The sequence below is a fragment of the Prionailurus bengalensis genome, chromosome B2 (assembly GCF_016509475.1).
Source record: "Prionailurus bengalensis isolate Pbe53 chromosome B2, Fcat_Pben_1.1_paternal_pri, whole genome shotgun sequence".
NCBI classification, from domain to species: domain Eukaryota; kingdom Metazoa; phylum Chordata; class Mammalia; order Carnivora; family Felidae; genus Prionailurus; species Prionailurus bengalensis.
In genome coordinates this window covers 113,458,963-113,474,846 of record NC_057349.1, presented here as the reverse complement: position 1 = coordinate 113,474,846, position 15,884 = coordinate 113,458,963, and the positions used below count along the sequence as shown (strand labels likewise).

Below are 15,884 nucleotides of genomic sequence, written 5' to 3'. Positions count from 1 at the left end.
TTTATGATGTTTCTTAAAAAAAAATCACGTAACCAGATTAATAAGTACCAATACATGCCCAAATCTGCAAAGCAAAATGTAATCCAACAAACATCCTCTTTTTTCACTCCTTCCCTAGATACTGCCTGCTTCAGGGAGACTTTTGAGACAATACCTTTGTAGGGCCTGAGAACCTCTGATTTCATCATACTAATTATTTGTCCTCGCCATCAGAAGTAGATAGGATTAGCAGGCTGACTAATGTTTATTATTTGTAAGGCAGGAATAGCAAGGATTTCATGTGACCACTTCCCAGAAGACAGACTAGAAGAAACAGGCAGAAGGCATAAATAGGCATCTCATAAGAGAGAAAACATGGATGACCAAGAAACATATTAAAAGATGTTCATCCTCATTAGTAGGGAAATGCAAATTAGAACTACAATGAAATAACCTTGCACACCCTTGAAAATGGCAAAAATGAAGAAATTTAACAATATCAGATGTTGGACTAGGTATTCTTATGGTGGGCATGTAAATGATACAATTGCTTTGTGAAACATTGTGGGGTTTTGTAAACCCAATATTCACATACCCCAGGGACCAGCAGCTCCATCCATTGAGAGTCTTTCACATTTTGTCGACCAAACATAACAAAAAGCACAAAGCTGCAAATAACCCTATCCACTGACAGGAGAATGGATAAATAGTGGATAAATAGTGGCATATTCACCAGAGGAATATTTAACACACACACACACAGTAAAATATAGCTGCAGTAACAACATGAACGAATCTTAGAAACACCGTTGAAGGGTAAAGAAAAAACAAGTAAATGTATGTATTATAATAACACTTTAAATATATTAATCTATTTAATTCTCATAATATCTCTTTGAGGAAGGTACTATTGCTCTCATTTGACAGATAAGGAAACTGAGGCACAGAGGAAACAGTTACAGATAAGAAACCAGCTAATAAGTGGAGGTTGCAGGATCTAGTTAACATTTAGTACATGCTTACATAGTATCAGACACTGTATTACCTTGCCCATACCCACATTATCTACTTTATGAAAGATGCTCTTATAAAATGTCCTTCTTCGTTGTTTTTGTATTTGCCTGATAAATCTTCCTAAATAAACATAATAAGTTAGATTAGAGAATCCAGTTTATCATTTGACTTAGCCCTCTTCTCTCAATCCCATAACCTAAGTGCAAACTCAATGGATAGTTTCCTCTTCATTTAAATGGTCTTCAGAACCATTTTCTAGGATTTGCTTTTGGAAACGAAATGTAACCCCCAGCCAGTGTCCTAAATCCCTGAGGCCCTGGAATTTCCCTACAGCCTACATTTTTCGGAATGCCAATAACTAAGAGATCTACAAATGAAGGAATTCTTCTCCCAAGGGCAACCACACATGCCACCACCATCACGACCACCACACCCCCAAAATCTCTTCCCGTCTTCTCTCACTTATACCCTAAGACCTAAAGGAAAGTACCTGAGGAGCTAGAGGAAGGATCATTCTTTCCTGTACCACAATCTTAAGACACATGCTTGGAAGTTTGTGATTGAATATTGTATGGGGTGGAGGAGGGGGAAGAGAGCCAGGAATCCAAAACCTGTGGTTCAGTCCCAACTCTGATGCTTAGTTGTGGAATGTTGGGCAAATCCATTAACTTCTCTGGGGCTCACTTCCTTCAGTAATGCACTTCAGTTAAACTTGACATTTATTGAATGCCTCCAGGGTACCATGCACCCTGCCAAACATTGGGGTTATAAGGATAGATAAGACCTGATTGGCCATAAGAAGAGCTCCCAGCCATTAAGGAGCTTTCTGTCTAGAGTAGAGGACTGTGGATTTTGGTGCCTCAGGTGGTGAAGCAGAGTGTGGGTAACCAGGTAGTAGAGATATTGCAGAGACTATACAATGTCAGTGTACTGCTATGGTTAAGAGCTCAGCTCTGGGGTCAGTCATAACTAAACATATCCTGGCTATAACCCTCAAGAGTTCTGTGACTTCAAGCAAGATTTCTTCTCCTGAAGAATCAGTTTCTTCATCTTTAAAACAGAGGTAATAATTATACTGTCTTCATTTTGAGGATCAAATAAGATAACACATATAAAAATGGAAGGTGAGTCATGATCAGTAAATGTTACCTGTCCTCCTCATTCTTCCTTAGCACTGTTACTGTTATCACATCAGTTGTTCCTTAACAAGGTATTGTGACACGGTTTGGAGATCCAGGAAGTTGTTCATCAACACTGCTCAGCTCTAGCTAACTCACTGGGGGAATAAGATGAACATTCAGTTCTTGTCCCAAAACCTTTCCTGAAGACATTGACATGCATTAACAGGATGATTACTGGCTAGTGCAAAGTGGAATTTATCTTCGAGGAGGTTATTTCTAAATATTCTGAAGTATGAGAGGGGTGTGTAATTTAGCATAGCATAAGCAAGAGGATAATTTTAGATAAGGTGAAGGATTGTGTTGATACATACTTTTGGAAGATGTTTACGTGAGGAGTGGATATCATGCTAAATAAATTTGATCTAATAAATTAGGGCCCAGAAGTTATAATGAAAATGATTATTAAATATGACTACAAAGCAATTATAATTAAGAAACTCTTCATGTATATTAAAAATATAACCTGAATGAAATATATTTTTTAACATTTATTTATTTATTCTGAGAGACCGAGCAAGCACACAAGCAGGGGAAGGGCAAAGAGAGAGGGTGAGAGAGAATCCTAAGCAGGCTTTGTCTGCACTGGCAACACAGAGCCCAACTCAGGGCTCAATCCCACAAACCGTGAGACCATGACTTGAGCTGAAATCAAGAGTCAGACGCTTAACCAACTGAGCCACCCAGGCTCCCTCTGAACAAAATATTATGTGTATATATATATGTGTATATATATATATATGTGTGTGTGTGTGTGTGTGTGTGTGTATATATATATATATATATAGCGTGTGTGTGTGTGTGTGTGTATGGCTGATTTTGTGACTATGCAAAGAATGCTTACAAATCAGTAAGATGATGAAAACTTAATAGAAAAAAATGCAAAGGACTTGGACAGAACATTCAGGAAAAACACAAAAATAGCCAATAGATGTGGGAAGATGTTCAACATCATTGATGTGAAAAAAAAGATAACATTTTAGCAAAGATTAAAAAGAGGAACATAATCAGTGTTGGTGAGAGTGTGAGGTAACTGGCATACTCATATATAGTTGGCGTAAACAAGTTAGTGTAACTTTTATGAAGGAATAATTAATAGTATCTTTTTAAACAGTGTAGTATAACTCTGACTCATTGCTAAAAATTATCTAAAACATATATCATTCATAAAGGCACTATATACACTATATAGAAGGATCTTAGAATTATTTGTAATAGCCAAAAAAATTCTATCAATGACAAACTGTTTAAAAATGACAGACCCATGCAATGAAGAATGAAGTGCATATACTGATACAAAATGTTCACAGTATACTGTTAAATTTGAAAGACAACTGAAGAACAGTATGTACAGTATGCTTCTGTTAATGTGAAGAAGATATAAATAAGTATAGGTGCACAGAAATGATCCAGAAGGAAACACAAGGAAGTTTGATGCTTTTTACCTCTGGGAATGTAAGGGAGAAATGTCTGCCTTTTACTGAATTGCCTTCTATACTGTTTGAAAACTTTATCATGAATATGTATTACTTTTGTAATAAAAAAAGGAAACAAAACCTTAGTAAAAATATCTAAAGAGCAAATAGGAGCCATTTCAATGTGTCTGAAAATAGTTTTCATAAGTTGCTCTCTTAGAAAATGAATTTTCCTTTGCAACTCACATCATTAGTTTTTTTTTTCTCCATTTGAAGGAAGAATTCCTTTATTATTTAGTAATGATTACTTTATGCTGAGCACTATTTTGAGCGTTCTAATCATCACGGTGGTCTACAATCATGGGTGGTCATTATTATTATTCTCACTTAAAGAAAATGAGGCACATGAAAGTTAAATTACTTAACGAAGTTCACATAAATAGTAAGCTCTAGAGCTGAGATTCAAACCCAGAATGTTTGGCTCCAGAATCCATGCCTTAGGCACTATGCCTGCTCCTTTTGAAGTCCTTAGAAGCTTTGAGTTCTACCTGGATGATCTGATAATGGGACCTATGCCTTATACGGTGAACTCTCCCTGTGGCACCCCAGGTCAAACCTATCCACTGTTCTGACCCTTTGGAGAACCTAATAGAGAAACAAGATGCTGCAAGAGGACAAGATGAGGCCTTGTTGGGTATGGAGTAATAATGGGGCCTTTTAACAACTCTAAAGGTTGACACAATACCTCAACACAGAATATCTTTGTAGAAATATCCTTACTGTTAACTGGAGTCTTCAAAGATGAAAGCGCTGATCTGAGCTGTTAGGTAAAATGCTGTTGATCCATCAGCTAGTGGAGATTGAGGTTAAGCCAATAAGGATTGCTGTAGGGAATAAAGGCTGAACTCATTGGCTGAATTCCATTGTTTTCAAAGTATGTCAAGGTAAGGAGGATTATTTTTTTTAGCTGCCAAGACATGAGAAAACATGCCATGTCATCCAAGTTTATTGAATGTGAATGTGTTTCTTGTTTAGCGTTTTCCTCAAGGGTTACTAAGAAGCTAAATCAGGGTTCCTTTTTGTAACCCTAGACGTGGAGTGGTTGATCAAATGATGGGCCCTTCCTTGTTGACGAATAAATAGGACAATAAGATCATCTAATGGTCTTTAATGCTTTTTGATCACCCTTCATTCTAACATGTTGATAGTGAAAATTTTCTCCACATGCAAGGTTCTCTGGGTGTGCATGTTGCTAGCGGGCATCCCAGCTGGCAAGCTTAGTAAAGAAGATTGGTCACCAAATAGAACTTATTTGAGGCACTTTTTTTTCCACCAGCCATTTTATTATTCTTTTAAATTTTTTTCTGTAACAAATGGATTTTTTAATTTTTATTTTATTTTTAATTTTTGATTTTTAAAAATTTACATCCAAATTAGCATATAGTGCAACAATGATTTCAGGAGTAGATTCCTTAGTGCCCTTTACCCATTTAGCCCACCCCCCCCACAACCCCTCCAGTAACCCTCAGTTTGTTCTCCATATTTATGAGTCTCTTCTGTTTTGTCCCTCTCCCTGTTTTTATATTTTTGTTTCCCTTCCCTTATGTTCATCTGTTTTGTCTCTTAAAGTCCTCATGAGTGAAGTCATATGATTTTTGTCTTTCTCTAATTTCACTTAGCATAATACCCTCCCAATTCCATCCCCGTAGTTGCAAATGGCAAGATTTCATTCTTTTTAATTGCCGAGTAATACTCCATTGTGTGTGTGTGTGCGCATACACACACATCTTCTTTATCCATTCATCCATCGATGGACATGTGGGCTCTTTCCATACTTTGGCTATTGATAGTGCTGCTGTAAACATGGGGGTGCATGTATCCCTCTGAAACAGCACACCTGTATCCCATGGATAAATGCCTAGTAGTGCAATTGCTAGGTCGTAGGGTAGTTCTATTTTTAGTTTTTTTGAGGAAAGTCCATAGTGTTTTCCAGAGTGGCTGTACCATCTTGCATTCCTAATTAAGGCACTCTTGGCAGTTCATTATTCTTTGATGATTCTGAAACTGTATGCACAATTCTGTGTAAGGAATAAATTGTTTTTCCTTCCTGTGGTTCATCATTCATTGTGGATGGGTGCCTGGTGAGGGATATGGCATCCTACAGGACTACCATTAGCAGTAGAATGTCCAGTGTAGGAACAAAACACATGCTGATGGCCATGGCAGAAAATCTTGATTTGAAACAAGGCCTGGGAGAGGTTTTCAGTAATCCTATAGAGATTCAAATTTTCAGTGTGGAAGGATTCAGGGAACTCAGCTCCCTGGTTGCTCACCTAAACAGTAAGACACACACTGTTATTTTAGGTGGTGCCACACATGTAGATAATAGCATAAATGAAAGGACTCAGAACTAAAAGTTCTCTTCTGGTGAGGAAATAATAATCTGAGTTGATTGCTGATGAATTGCTGATGAAATACAATTAGGCTGTGTCAAATCTTCATCTAGAACTGTGCTGTTCAAAATGGCAGCTGCTGACCACATATGCCTAAATTTAAATGAACTAAAATTAAAAATTCAGCTCCTCAGTTACCCAAGTCCCATTTCAAGTGTTCAACACTATTAATGGTAGCTAGTGGCTACCATAAAGGACAGTGAAAAATTTACATCACTGTAGGATGTTCTATTGAGCAGCACTGATCTAGAAAATCAGTGGTGGTTTGATTGACCACGCCAAGGAGACCCTGTTTAGTTTTTATTCTGAACCACTAGAAATTTGAATTAGAAAGGAGGGTAGTAAGACCTTAGATTTTGGTGTGAATTGTAAAGACTAATTTTCTCAGTAAAGACACTTTTGTTAGGGAATCACTGTGGATAATAGTCCTAGGCAAGGAGGTGGGAGCAGAGGATGTGATGCTCTGAGGTTAGGGTTTCCTCTGAGAAAAACTGTGTGACCCAATTGGGCAGAAGGAAGTGGTCAGAGGAACTTTTGATATTTGCATAAAGGGTAAGTGTAACTGACCTAGAATTTCTGGAACTCCCTTTGGCTTAGACCTCCTTTTCTTTCTTTGTATGCTTATATTTGTAAAAATAAGTTAGGCATCTTAAAAAGAACATGAATCTTAGCTTCCCTTTCTTGTTTAAGAGACTCTCAATGCCTTCCTCAAAAGCAAAGTGTTCTTTTGTTAGTCTTGTTTCACAAGGCTTTAAAACTTTAAAAGTAAATAAAGAAAAGGACATAAAATAAAGGGCAATAATACGTCTCACACTCATTCAGGATGTCCCTGGTGACTTGTAGCATGGGCATAGATCTAAACCATTTTCAACAGAGCCTAGTGAGACATTAGTTTGCCCCCTTGCACCCTAGTCTTTTGATGTAGATTCATGAACTGAGAAATTGAGAAGCAATGAAGACTGACATCTTCATCTGTAGGACCTAGGGGGCAGAGACAGGATAGCTGGGATCAAAAATAATTGATCGGAGGGTAAGATCCTTCATTGATATTAGGAAGTAGGTTAAGAGAGATGTTAAAAAGAACAATTCAAAGAACAGCTAGAAGGATTAAGAACAGAGAAACTGGTAGGTAGAGCCAAGAGTTATCTCTAGTAACTGTAACGGGTTTTCATGAGCTGATGAGAAAGTAAGAGGGTGGCTACTGGGAACAAAAAGAGACTTTCCAAGGCAGCAGTAAAACATGAATACTGGACCTTGTTTAATCTTGCATATTTCATCATCCTCTCACACAAGTAAAACTTCTAGCATCCAATAAATACCTGTTGAATGAATCCTCGGGAAAGAAAATCACACTGGATGCATAAATTCCTTTATTGAAAATATTGGGCTAGCACTGCATTACATATACTCAATATCCATAAATGAAGGGCCACACATTTCTGATTGGACAATACTGTTTTAAATAGAGAACACAGCATCTGGATATGCTCTCACAAGTATAATATCATGGACTAAACTAGGTAGGAGTGAACTATATGCAAAATGACCATTTTGTTCATTAATAGCATATGGTTGCAAATGGCATAAATGGTAAACTTGATCATCATGAGACATTCCTGATATCTCACACCAACACATCATTTAACGAGCATATTAAGGTTAAACTGTCAATATGTTGTTAATCAAGAGTTCTCAATAAGAGAACCTGGGTGAAAGCACACCAGGCTATATATTTAAGATTTAATAGAATTCATTTCAACTTGCATGGAATGTGAGTAGGGTAAAATAATTGCTGATCTGACAGGAGGCCACTTGGCATTTGTTCTCTTTTGTAAATATTCTAATAAGAGAATAATCTAAATTAGGAAATATTATGCCAGCTTAAGGCTACATTCTAAAGATGGTTTCATTTTTTTAAATGCAGGTATATAAATACTACTTGTTATTTATGTTCCCTTTCAAAGATCACAGGGGGTGTAATTTATGACAGACCACTTCTCAGCTTTGGCTATTATTTAGAAATTTTTTCCATTAGCAGTCTTTGGCTTTCATAAAAGTTTGGCAATCAGTAATATTGTTTAGTTTTTACCAAGGCTTTATTAGCATTTTTAACAAAGAATATTTTATGATGTGAAAATGGGTTGATGTTAGAAATAGTTTTTACTTTTTATTCCAATTTTTGTATGAATGCATTTCTTTGCATTGCTTTTTCTCAAATGAAAGAGTCTAGAAACCAAGACAATTGGGCTAATTTGACATTTTTCATTTGGTATAAAATATGCAGAAATGAAAACATTCAGTCTCTTTGAAAACAGAGGCCTGTTCATTAATTTAAGAACCTGGGGGAAATTATGCACAAAACACTATGAAAATAAAGTTTTTGTTATTAACACACATGATATTATAAGAAGCAAAACACTTTCTGTTCAAAGCAGGGTTTGTTCTAAGTCTAGATTCAGAAAGGTATCCATTTCTGTAAATATCAATTTACAACTGTGAGAAATGGCTTCTTCTTTACAACAATTATGTTCAGAGTAAGTAAAAATGTATCTTTTTAATGGCTAAATGGAAAGATGGCCTACAATAGTCAAATCAATAAACATTGGTAATGAGTTTTTAAAAATTCAGAATATGCTGCTTAAGACCTATCACCCTAAACAATCAGGGCAAAAGAAAATTCAATATAAAACTATATAAATCAAATGGGTTTGTTCCCAAAACAGCACAAAATGTATACATTTCTTTATTTCAAGATTTGACACATTAAAAGAAAAACTGCCAACACATTTTAGACAATATTCTAGAAATAATAAATAAGACAATTAAAAAAATCATATATTCCCTTTAAGTGCTGAGCACTTCCAATTTTTCTAAGTGAAACTAAGCTTTTCCATGGCAAACAATAGTATGCTGTACATTTTGGTAATGAAAATTATGTTGATAAATACACAAGGCATGTATATATTTCCACAGTATCTTTTTTTTTTCACAGTTACCAAAAATAAAAATAGCATTCAACTCATACATCTATAAATATTTTGATTCCTCACTGCATGGATTTGAAGGAAGTGGGAGCATAAAGTCTTTCAACAATCTGGACTTCAAAATTCTTTCTTTGTTGTCTGCCCTCCACATGGACCTTTCAGAAACTCTCTGCAATGTGACCATGCTCTGAGATGATGGCAGAAAGAAAGCGTATGGTGGGATGAAGCAGTCTGGGCTGCGGCTAGGTCTTCCAGCCAGCTTTTGGAGGGCTGATGGAACCCAATCTTTTTAATGTGGTATTTTAAGGCAGTCTGAATTTCACTCGAATGTCCATACCTCGAGGTCTTGAACTATGAAGTCTTCCTTTTTGGAAAGAATATCATTATTGAAAGTGCTGCAGGAGTTGCTTCGTCCATGGTATAAATCAGCATCTAGCCATAAACCAAATCGTCCCCTGAAAAGATCAAAAATACAAAAAAGGTGAAAACATTTCAATCTCACGTGGCATACCTTCTACCCTCCCTTGCCTCATCTTTCCTTTATGCTATAGACAGACAAAACCCTAAACTGCTTGTAAAACAAAGTCTACATTTCCTTTATTTCATTTAAATGACCCATCTTTCCCAAAAGACAAGTGATAGTAGTCCATCATTTAGACACATAAATCATTTCATCTCTGATTCTTAGCATCCTATGTCAGGCCACTGTCCTAATTACTCTAAGCACATGGCCTAGCTAAAATCACCGACACAAGGTTTTGGTTATCTGGGTCAAAACAGACTCTCACAGGTCAGGTGGTAAATAAATAACAACAAAAACCTTACCCTCCACCACCAAGTTCCAAAGAACTTATGTCTCCATTAATAAAGTATGAGTTTTCTCCACTCCACTTAAAGACCTTAGGATAGAAACACAAGACAGAGAACAGACATTTCAATCTGGAGAATCAGTGAAGAGGGAATTATTAGGATAATACCTCTGTAGAGAAGGAAGCTGCCCATTAGCTGAGGAAGTTCCTAATTGGCAGATCTTTCCTACACCAGGATGAGAGCTTAAAAGGGGTTATGAGAGGAAAGACCTCTCAAGCACATGTTGGCTCTGACTTGCTATCCCTCCCTGGGTCCCAGAACATGCACAAGAGCAGTTTCCAAGGCCCAATGAGGGGCCCTAAAAGCACTTTGTGTGCTACAACCATGAAAAGCTGACCCAGGCTAGAGCGAGTCCAAATGAGGTTATGGGACAGCTGCTGCTCCCATGATAGTCCCCCACCCCCAACCCCATCCAGACTCCTGACACCGGGACATTAGGAATTTAGGTATTTCTCTCATTTATATACCTTGAAATTGGGGCTAAATGTGTAGAGAAAAGTTTCGCCTGTGCCGTAATAGTGGTCACTGAACTTGAAAGGATGAGTTGCATATGCTCCAAAAATCTGTCAAAAGAAAACAGAAACATTATCTACTTTCAAACCTAAACGTCCCAAAGAGTGGCATTCTGAAATATTTTAACATAATCCTCCTCTAAGATATCATTAACCCTCTTTCAGCAAAGACCATTACTAAATTTGAGTTCTTAAATAAAAAGCTCACCCCCAGCAAGCAGATAAATAAAATATCCCTAGTTCTAATTGAAACTCAAGTGGCTCAAGGGAAACTTATTTGACAAAGGCCAACGATTATTCCAATTTTAAAGGACTTCCAAAGTCTACTATGGGGTCAAATTTCCTTTAGTGAATATGGATGACATACTGGGAACATTAAACAACAACAAGCACCTTGCACACTGAAATGAGTGGTTGAAAGAACAAAATCATGTGTCTTAAGTGTTTTATAAGTGGATTCAAGGCCAGATATTTACCCAGAAATAATAAATGTCTTCTCTTTTGATTTATAAAAATTAGTTCTCAATATGCTTATTAAAACTGTATCCTTAACATAAGTGATCTAATATCTCTCAGCTGAAATGCCTTTTAAGAAAAAAATAATTCCATAATACAATGGGCTTTAGGGATGATTTAGATGTATTTGAACCAATAATTTGTCCATTTTTCCTTACTGAGGGTTTGAATAAGCAGTGTTTTCAGGATTATGTGAGCCCACTGTCCCAGCTTCCTATCCTCCTCAAATCCTGAGCAGTGCTTGCAAGGGTGAGAGCTGGCAAGAGTGAACATTATATTTTGAAAATGTCCCTAAGTGATTCTGATATACCTTCTACTTCAAAACCCACTTGGGAATCACTGCTTCAAATGGAGGCTATCTTAGCACAATGCACTCTAGTTCCATCCATGTTGTTGCAAATGGCAAGATTTCATTCTTTTTTGATTGCCAAGTAATACTATTCCATTGCATATATATACCACATCTTTTTAAAAATTTTTTAAGTGTTTGTTTTTTATTTTTTATTTTTTAAAAAATTTTTTTTTTCAACGTTTATTTATTTTTGGGACAGAGAGAGACAGAGCATGAACGGGGGAGGGGCAGAGAGAGAGGGAGACACAGAATCGGAAACAGGCTCCAGGCTCTGAGCCATCAGCCCAGAGCCCGATGCGGGGCTCGAACTCACAGACTGTGAGATCGTGACCTGGCTGAAGTCGGACGCTTAACCGACTGCGCCACCCAGGCGCCCCTAAGTGTTTGTTTTTGATAGAGACAGAGCATGAGCGGGGGCGGGGGGGGGCACACAGAGAGAGAGGGAGACATACAGAATCTGAAGCAGACTCCAGGCTCCAAGCTGTGAGCACAGAGCCTGATGCGAGGCTCGAACTCACAAATGGTGAGATTATGACCTGAGTCAAAGTCTGATGCTTAACTGACTGAGCCACCCAGGGGCCCCACAGACCACATCTTCTTTATCCATTTATCAGTCGATGGAGATTTGGGCTCTTTCTGTAATTTGGCTACTGTTGATAATGTTGCTATAAATACTGGGGTACATATGTGCCCCTTCAAATCAGCACTTTTGTATCCTTTGGATAAATACCTAGTAGAGTAATTGCTGGGTAGTTCTACTTTTAGTTTTTTGAGGAATCTCCATACTGTTTTCCAAAGTGGCTGCACCAGTTTGCATTCCCACCAACAGTGCCAAAGTGCTCCCCTTTCTCTGCATCCTCACCAATATCTGTTGTTTCCTGAGTTGCTAATTTGAGCCATTCTGAAAGGTGTGAGGTGATATCTCACTGTGGTTTTGATCTGTATTTATCTGATGATGAATGATGTTTAGCATCTTTTCATGTGTCTGTTAGCCATCTGGATGTCTTCTTTGGAAAAGTGTCCATTCATGTCTTCTGCCTGTTTCCTCACTGGATTATTTACTTTTTGGGTGTTGAGTTTGGTAAGTTCTTTATAGATTTTGGATATTAACCCTGTATCTGATATGTCATTTGCAAGTATCTTCTCCCATTCCTCTGGCTGTCTTTTAGTTTTGTTGATTGTTTCCTTCACTGTGCAGAAGCTTTTTATCTTGAGGAGATAAACAGTTCATTTTTGCTTTTATTTCCATTGCCTCCAGAGGCATGCCCAGTAAAAAGCTGCTGCAGCCAAGGTCAAAGAGGTTGCTGCCCATTTTTTCTTCTAGTATTTTCATGGTTTCCTGTCTCACACGTAGATCTTTCACCCATTTTGAGCTTATTTTTGTGTATGGTTTAAGGAAGTGGTCCAGTTTCATTCTTCTGCATGTTACTGTCATTTTCCCAGCATTTGCTGAAGAAACTGTCTTTTTTGCCATTGGATACTCTTTCCTGCTTTGTCAAAGATTAGTCAGTGATACATTTGTGGGTCCATTTTGGTTCTCTATTCTATTCCACTGATCTATGTGTCTGTTTTTGTGCCAATACCATATTGTCTTGATGATTACAGCTTTGTAATATAGCTTGAAGTACGGAATTGTGATGCCTCTAGGTCTGGTTTTCTTTTTTAACATTACTTTGGCTATTTGGGGTCTTTTCTGGTTCCATAAAAATTTTAGGGTTGTTTGTTCTAGCTCTGTGAAGAATGCTAAGTAAATCAATCAGAGAAAGACAAATATCATAGGATTTCACTCATTAAATTTAAAACAAATTTAAGAAACAAAACAGATGAACATAGAGGAAGGGAAGGAAAAATAAGATAAAAACAGAGAGGGACGCCAACCTAAGAGACTCTTAAATATAGAGAACAAACTGAGGGTTGCTGGAGGGGAACTGGGAGGGGGAATGTGCTAAATGGGTGATGGCCATTAAGGAGGGCACTCTGTAAGTGATGAATCACTAGGTTTTACTCCTAATACCAATACTACATTGTATGTGAAGTAACTTGAAGTTAAATAAGTAAATTAAAAAAAATAATAAATGGGGGTTATCTGAAAAAGGTCTTATAACTTTTCAAATTATTATAATTGGATTACAGTCATTGTGAAATCTCTTCTTTACCAATTACACGTAGTTCCTGGCAACTTGAAATACTAAAAATTAGACAGGGTAGAAGTCTAGAAACTCTTTCTAACCAATGTTCTTCATACTCCCTACTACCAAACCTTTCCCTAGAGCTGCTAAGAACAAACAAAACAGTAACAAAAACATCAAAAATCCACTTCCCTTCTTCTGGTGATATTTCAGTGAAAGAACTAAAGTATAGCTGTGATAGGCATCTTTTTTTAAAAGCATGGGCTTAAAATAGGACAAGAAGGGCAATGGCCAGAAGTGGAAGAAAGTTATTCCTTTTCTGATCAATGAATAGGAAAAGCCACCTTACCCACTCACCTTCTCAGGATTCTAATTATATTTTTTCTTAGCTAACATTTCTTAGCAATCATGGAAACCTACTTAAGGACCAGAGATTGGATGATACTAAGGAATTACTGTTTTGTTAGGTATATAGCATTGTGGCTATATAAGAAAATGTCTATTTTCTTTTTTCTATCAATTTATTTAGAAAGGAATTGTATTAATATGTATATAATGATATTGTTGGGTCTAAACCATTAAAAATGTAATACATTTGGCAATAATGGAACAAAGGAATCCTTGGGGAAAAAATTAAGACAACCAAAAGTGGTAAAAAAAAAAAAAAAAAAGGTTAACATAACAAAATTTATAAATGTATATTTGCTCTCCTTTCTTCTCTCAGCTTTAAAAAAAATTTTTTTTTAACATTTATTTATTATTGAGAGACAGAGAGAGACAGAGCATGAGCCGGGGAAGGGCCGAGAGATGGGGAGACACAGAATCCAAAGCAGACTCCAGGCTCTGAGCTGTCGGCACAGAGCCCAACGTGGGGCTCGAACTCACAAACTGCGAGATAATAACCTGAGCCGAAGTCGGACGGACACCTAACCGATGGAGCCACCCAGGCGCCCCCTCTCAGCTTCTTCAGTAGAAAAATTTATATAAAGTAATAATCATAACAATTTATTTTTGGGTTTTTAATATATATCAGTGTAATATATATAACAAAATTACCACAAAAATTGAGAAATTTAATTGAGCAATAAGGGAGTAACATTTCTGCACCTCACTGGAATTAAGCTAGTATAAATCAGACTTTATCAATTGCCTGATGATCGCTCTATTTTCCACAATGCCTTATGGCGTATATTTCTCCACAGTCTAATTTGACTAAAACTGAGCCCCTTTGCAGGGGTTTCTTTGAACAGTTTATGAAGTTTACCCTGACTCCAGGAAGGCTCTCATTAGTGGTCTCTTTTCCTGGTTCTCTCTGGTAGACTAGATGGTCTTCAGTTTGGCTTGTTGTCTTCATGCAGATGCCAACCTCCTCTTAATTGTTTACCACCAAAATTTTCATCATTTTCTAGAGTATCCTTTGGCTTGAACTTCTCTATACTCTTCTAAATAAAGTCAGTTCCTTTGGGAAAGCTTCAAAACTCTGTGTACCCTCCATCCTTTCTTTTTACATATTCATAAAGAGTTAAAAATTTTTTTATTGAGATTAAGTTGATAATGTAATATTACATGAGCTTCAGATGTACATTATAATTTGACATCTGTATTCATTACAAAGTGACCATCTCCATAGATCCAGTTACCACCCATCAACCATACTTTTGGCCCCTTCTTTCCACTTTGCATACAACCTGCTGCCCTTTCCCTTTAACCATCAATCTGTTGTGTCTAAGTTTTTGTTTTTATTTATTTTTTTGTAGTTTTAGACTCCACGTGAGTGAAATCATACTGTTTCTTTTTCCTGACTTATTTCATTTAATATAATACCCTCAGGATCCATCCATGTTGTCACAAATGACAAGATTTCAATCAATTTTATGGTTTAGTAGTATTCCAGTATGCATATCCACCCATGTGTATATATGCCACATCTTCTTTATCCATGCCTTCATAGATAGACATTTAGGTTGTTTCCATATCTTAGCTACTTACTGTAAATAGTGCTGCTATGAACACTGGGATGCATATATTTTGTTGAATTAATGTTTTTATTTTCTTTTAGTAAATACCCAGTAGAGGAATAGTTGGATAGCATGGTAATTCTACTCTTAACATTTTGAAGGATCTCCATACTGTTTTTCATAGTGGCTGCACCAATTTACATTCTTACCAACAGTGTGTGAGGGTTCCCTTTTCTCCACATCCCCACCAACACTTGTTATTTCTTGTGTTTTTGATGTAACCATCCCAACCAGTGTGAGATGATATCTCATTGTAGTTTTGATTTTCACTTGCTTAATAATTAATGATGTTGGAACATCTTTTCATGGGCCTGTTGGCCATTTGTAACTCTTCACTAGAAAAATGTCTGTGCAGATCCTCCACCTATTTTTTAACCAATTGTTTGATTTTTTTTGGTAAAGTTGTATGGGTTCTTTATATATTTTGGATATTAATCCTGTGTTAGATATGTGATTTGCAAATA

General features: G+C 36.9%; 1 protein-coding gene across 10 annotated transcripts in view; it reads right to left on the bottom strand.

Moving 5' to 3' along the window:
* Nucleotides 1-7,391: 7,391 nt before the first annotated feature.
* NCOA7 (nuclear receptor coactivator 7) overlaps nucleotides 7,392-15,884 on the bottom strand; it is a 163,922-nt gene continuing 155,429 nt past the window's right edge. For all 10 annotated transcript variants that reach the window (XM_043592261.1, XM_043592257.1, XM_043592262.1 and 7 more), the window contains 3 exons: nucleotides 10,361-10,456; nucleotides 9,849-9,922; nucleotides 7,392-9,478 (listed from right to left, as the gene is read on the bottom strand). In XM_043592261.1, coding sequence (XP_043448196.1) covers nucleotides 9,343-9,478; nucleotides 9,849-9,922; nucleotides 10,361-10,456 — 306 coding nt within the window. In that variant the 3' untranslated portion in view covers nucleotides 7,392-9,342. The remainder of the gene's footprint in view (nucleotides 9,479-9,848; nucleotides 9,923-10,360; nucleotides 10,457-15,884) is intronic.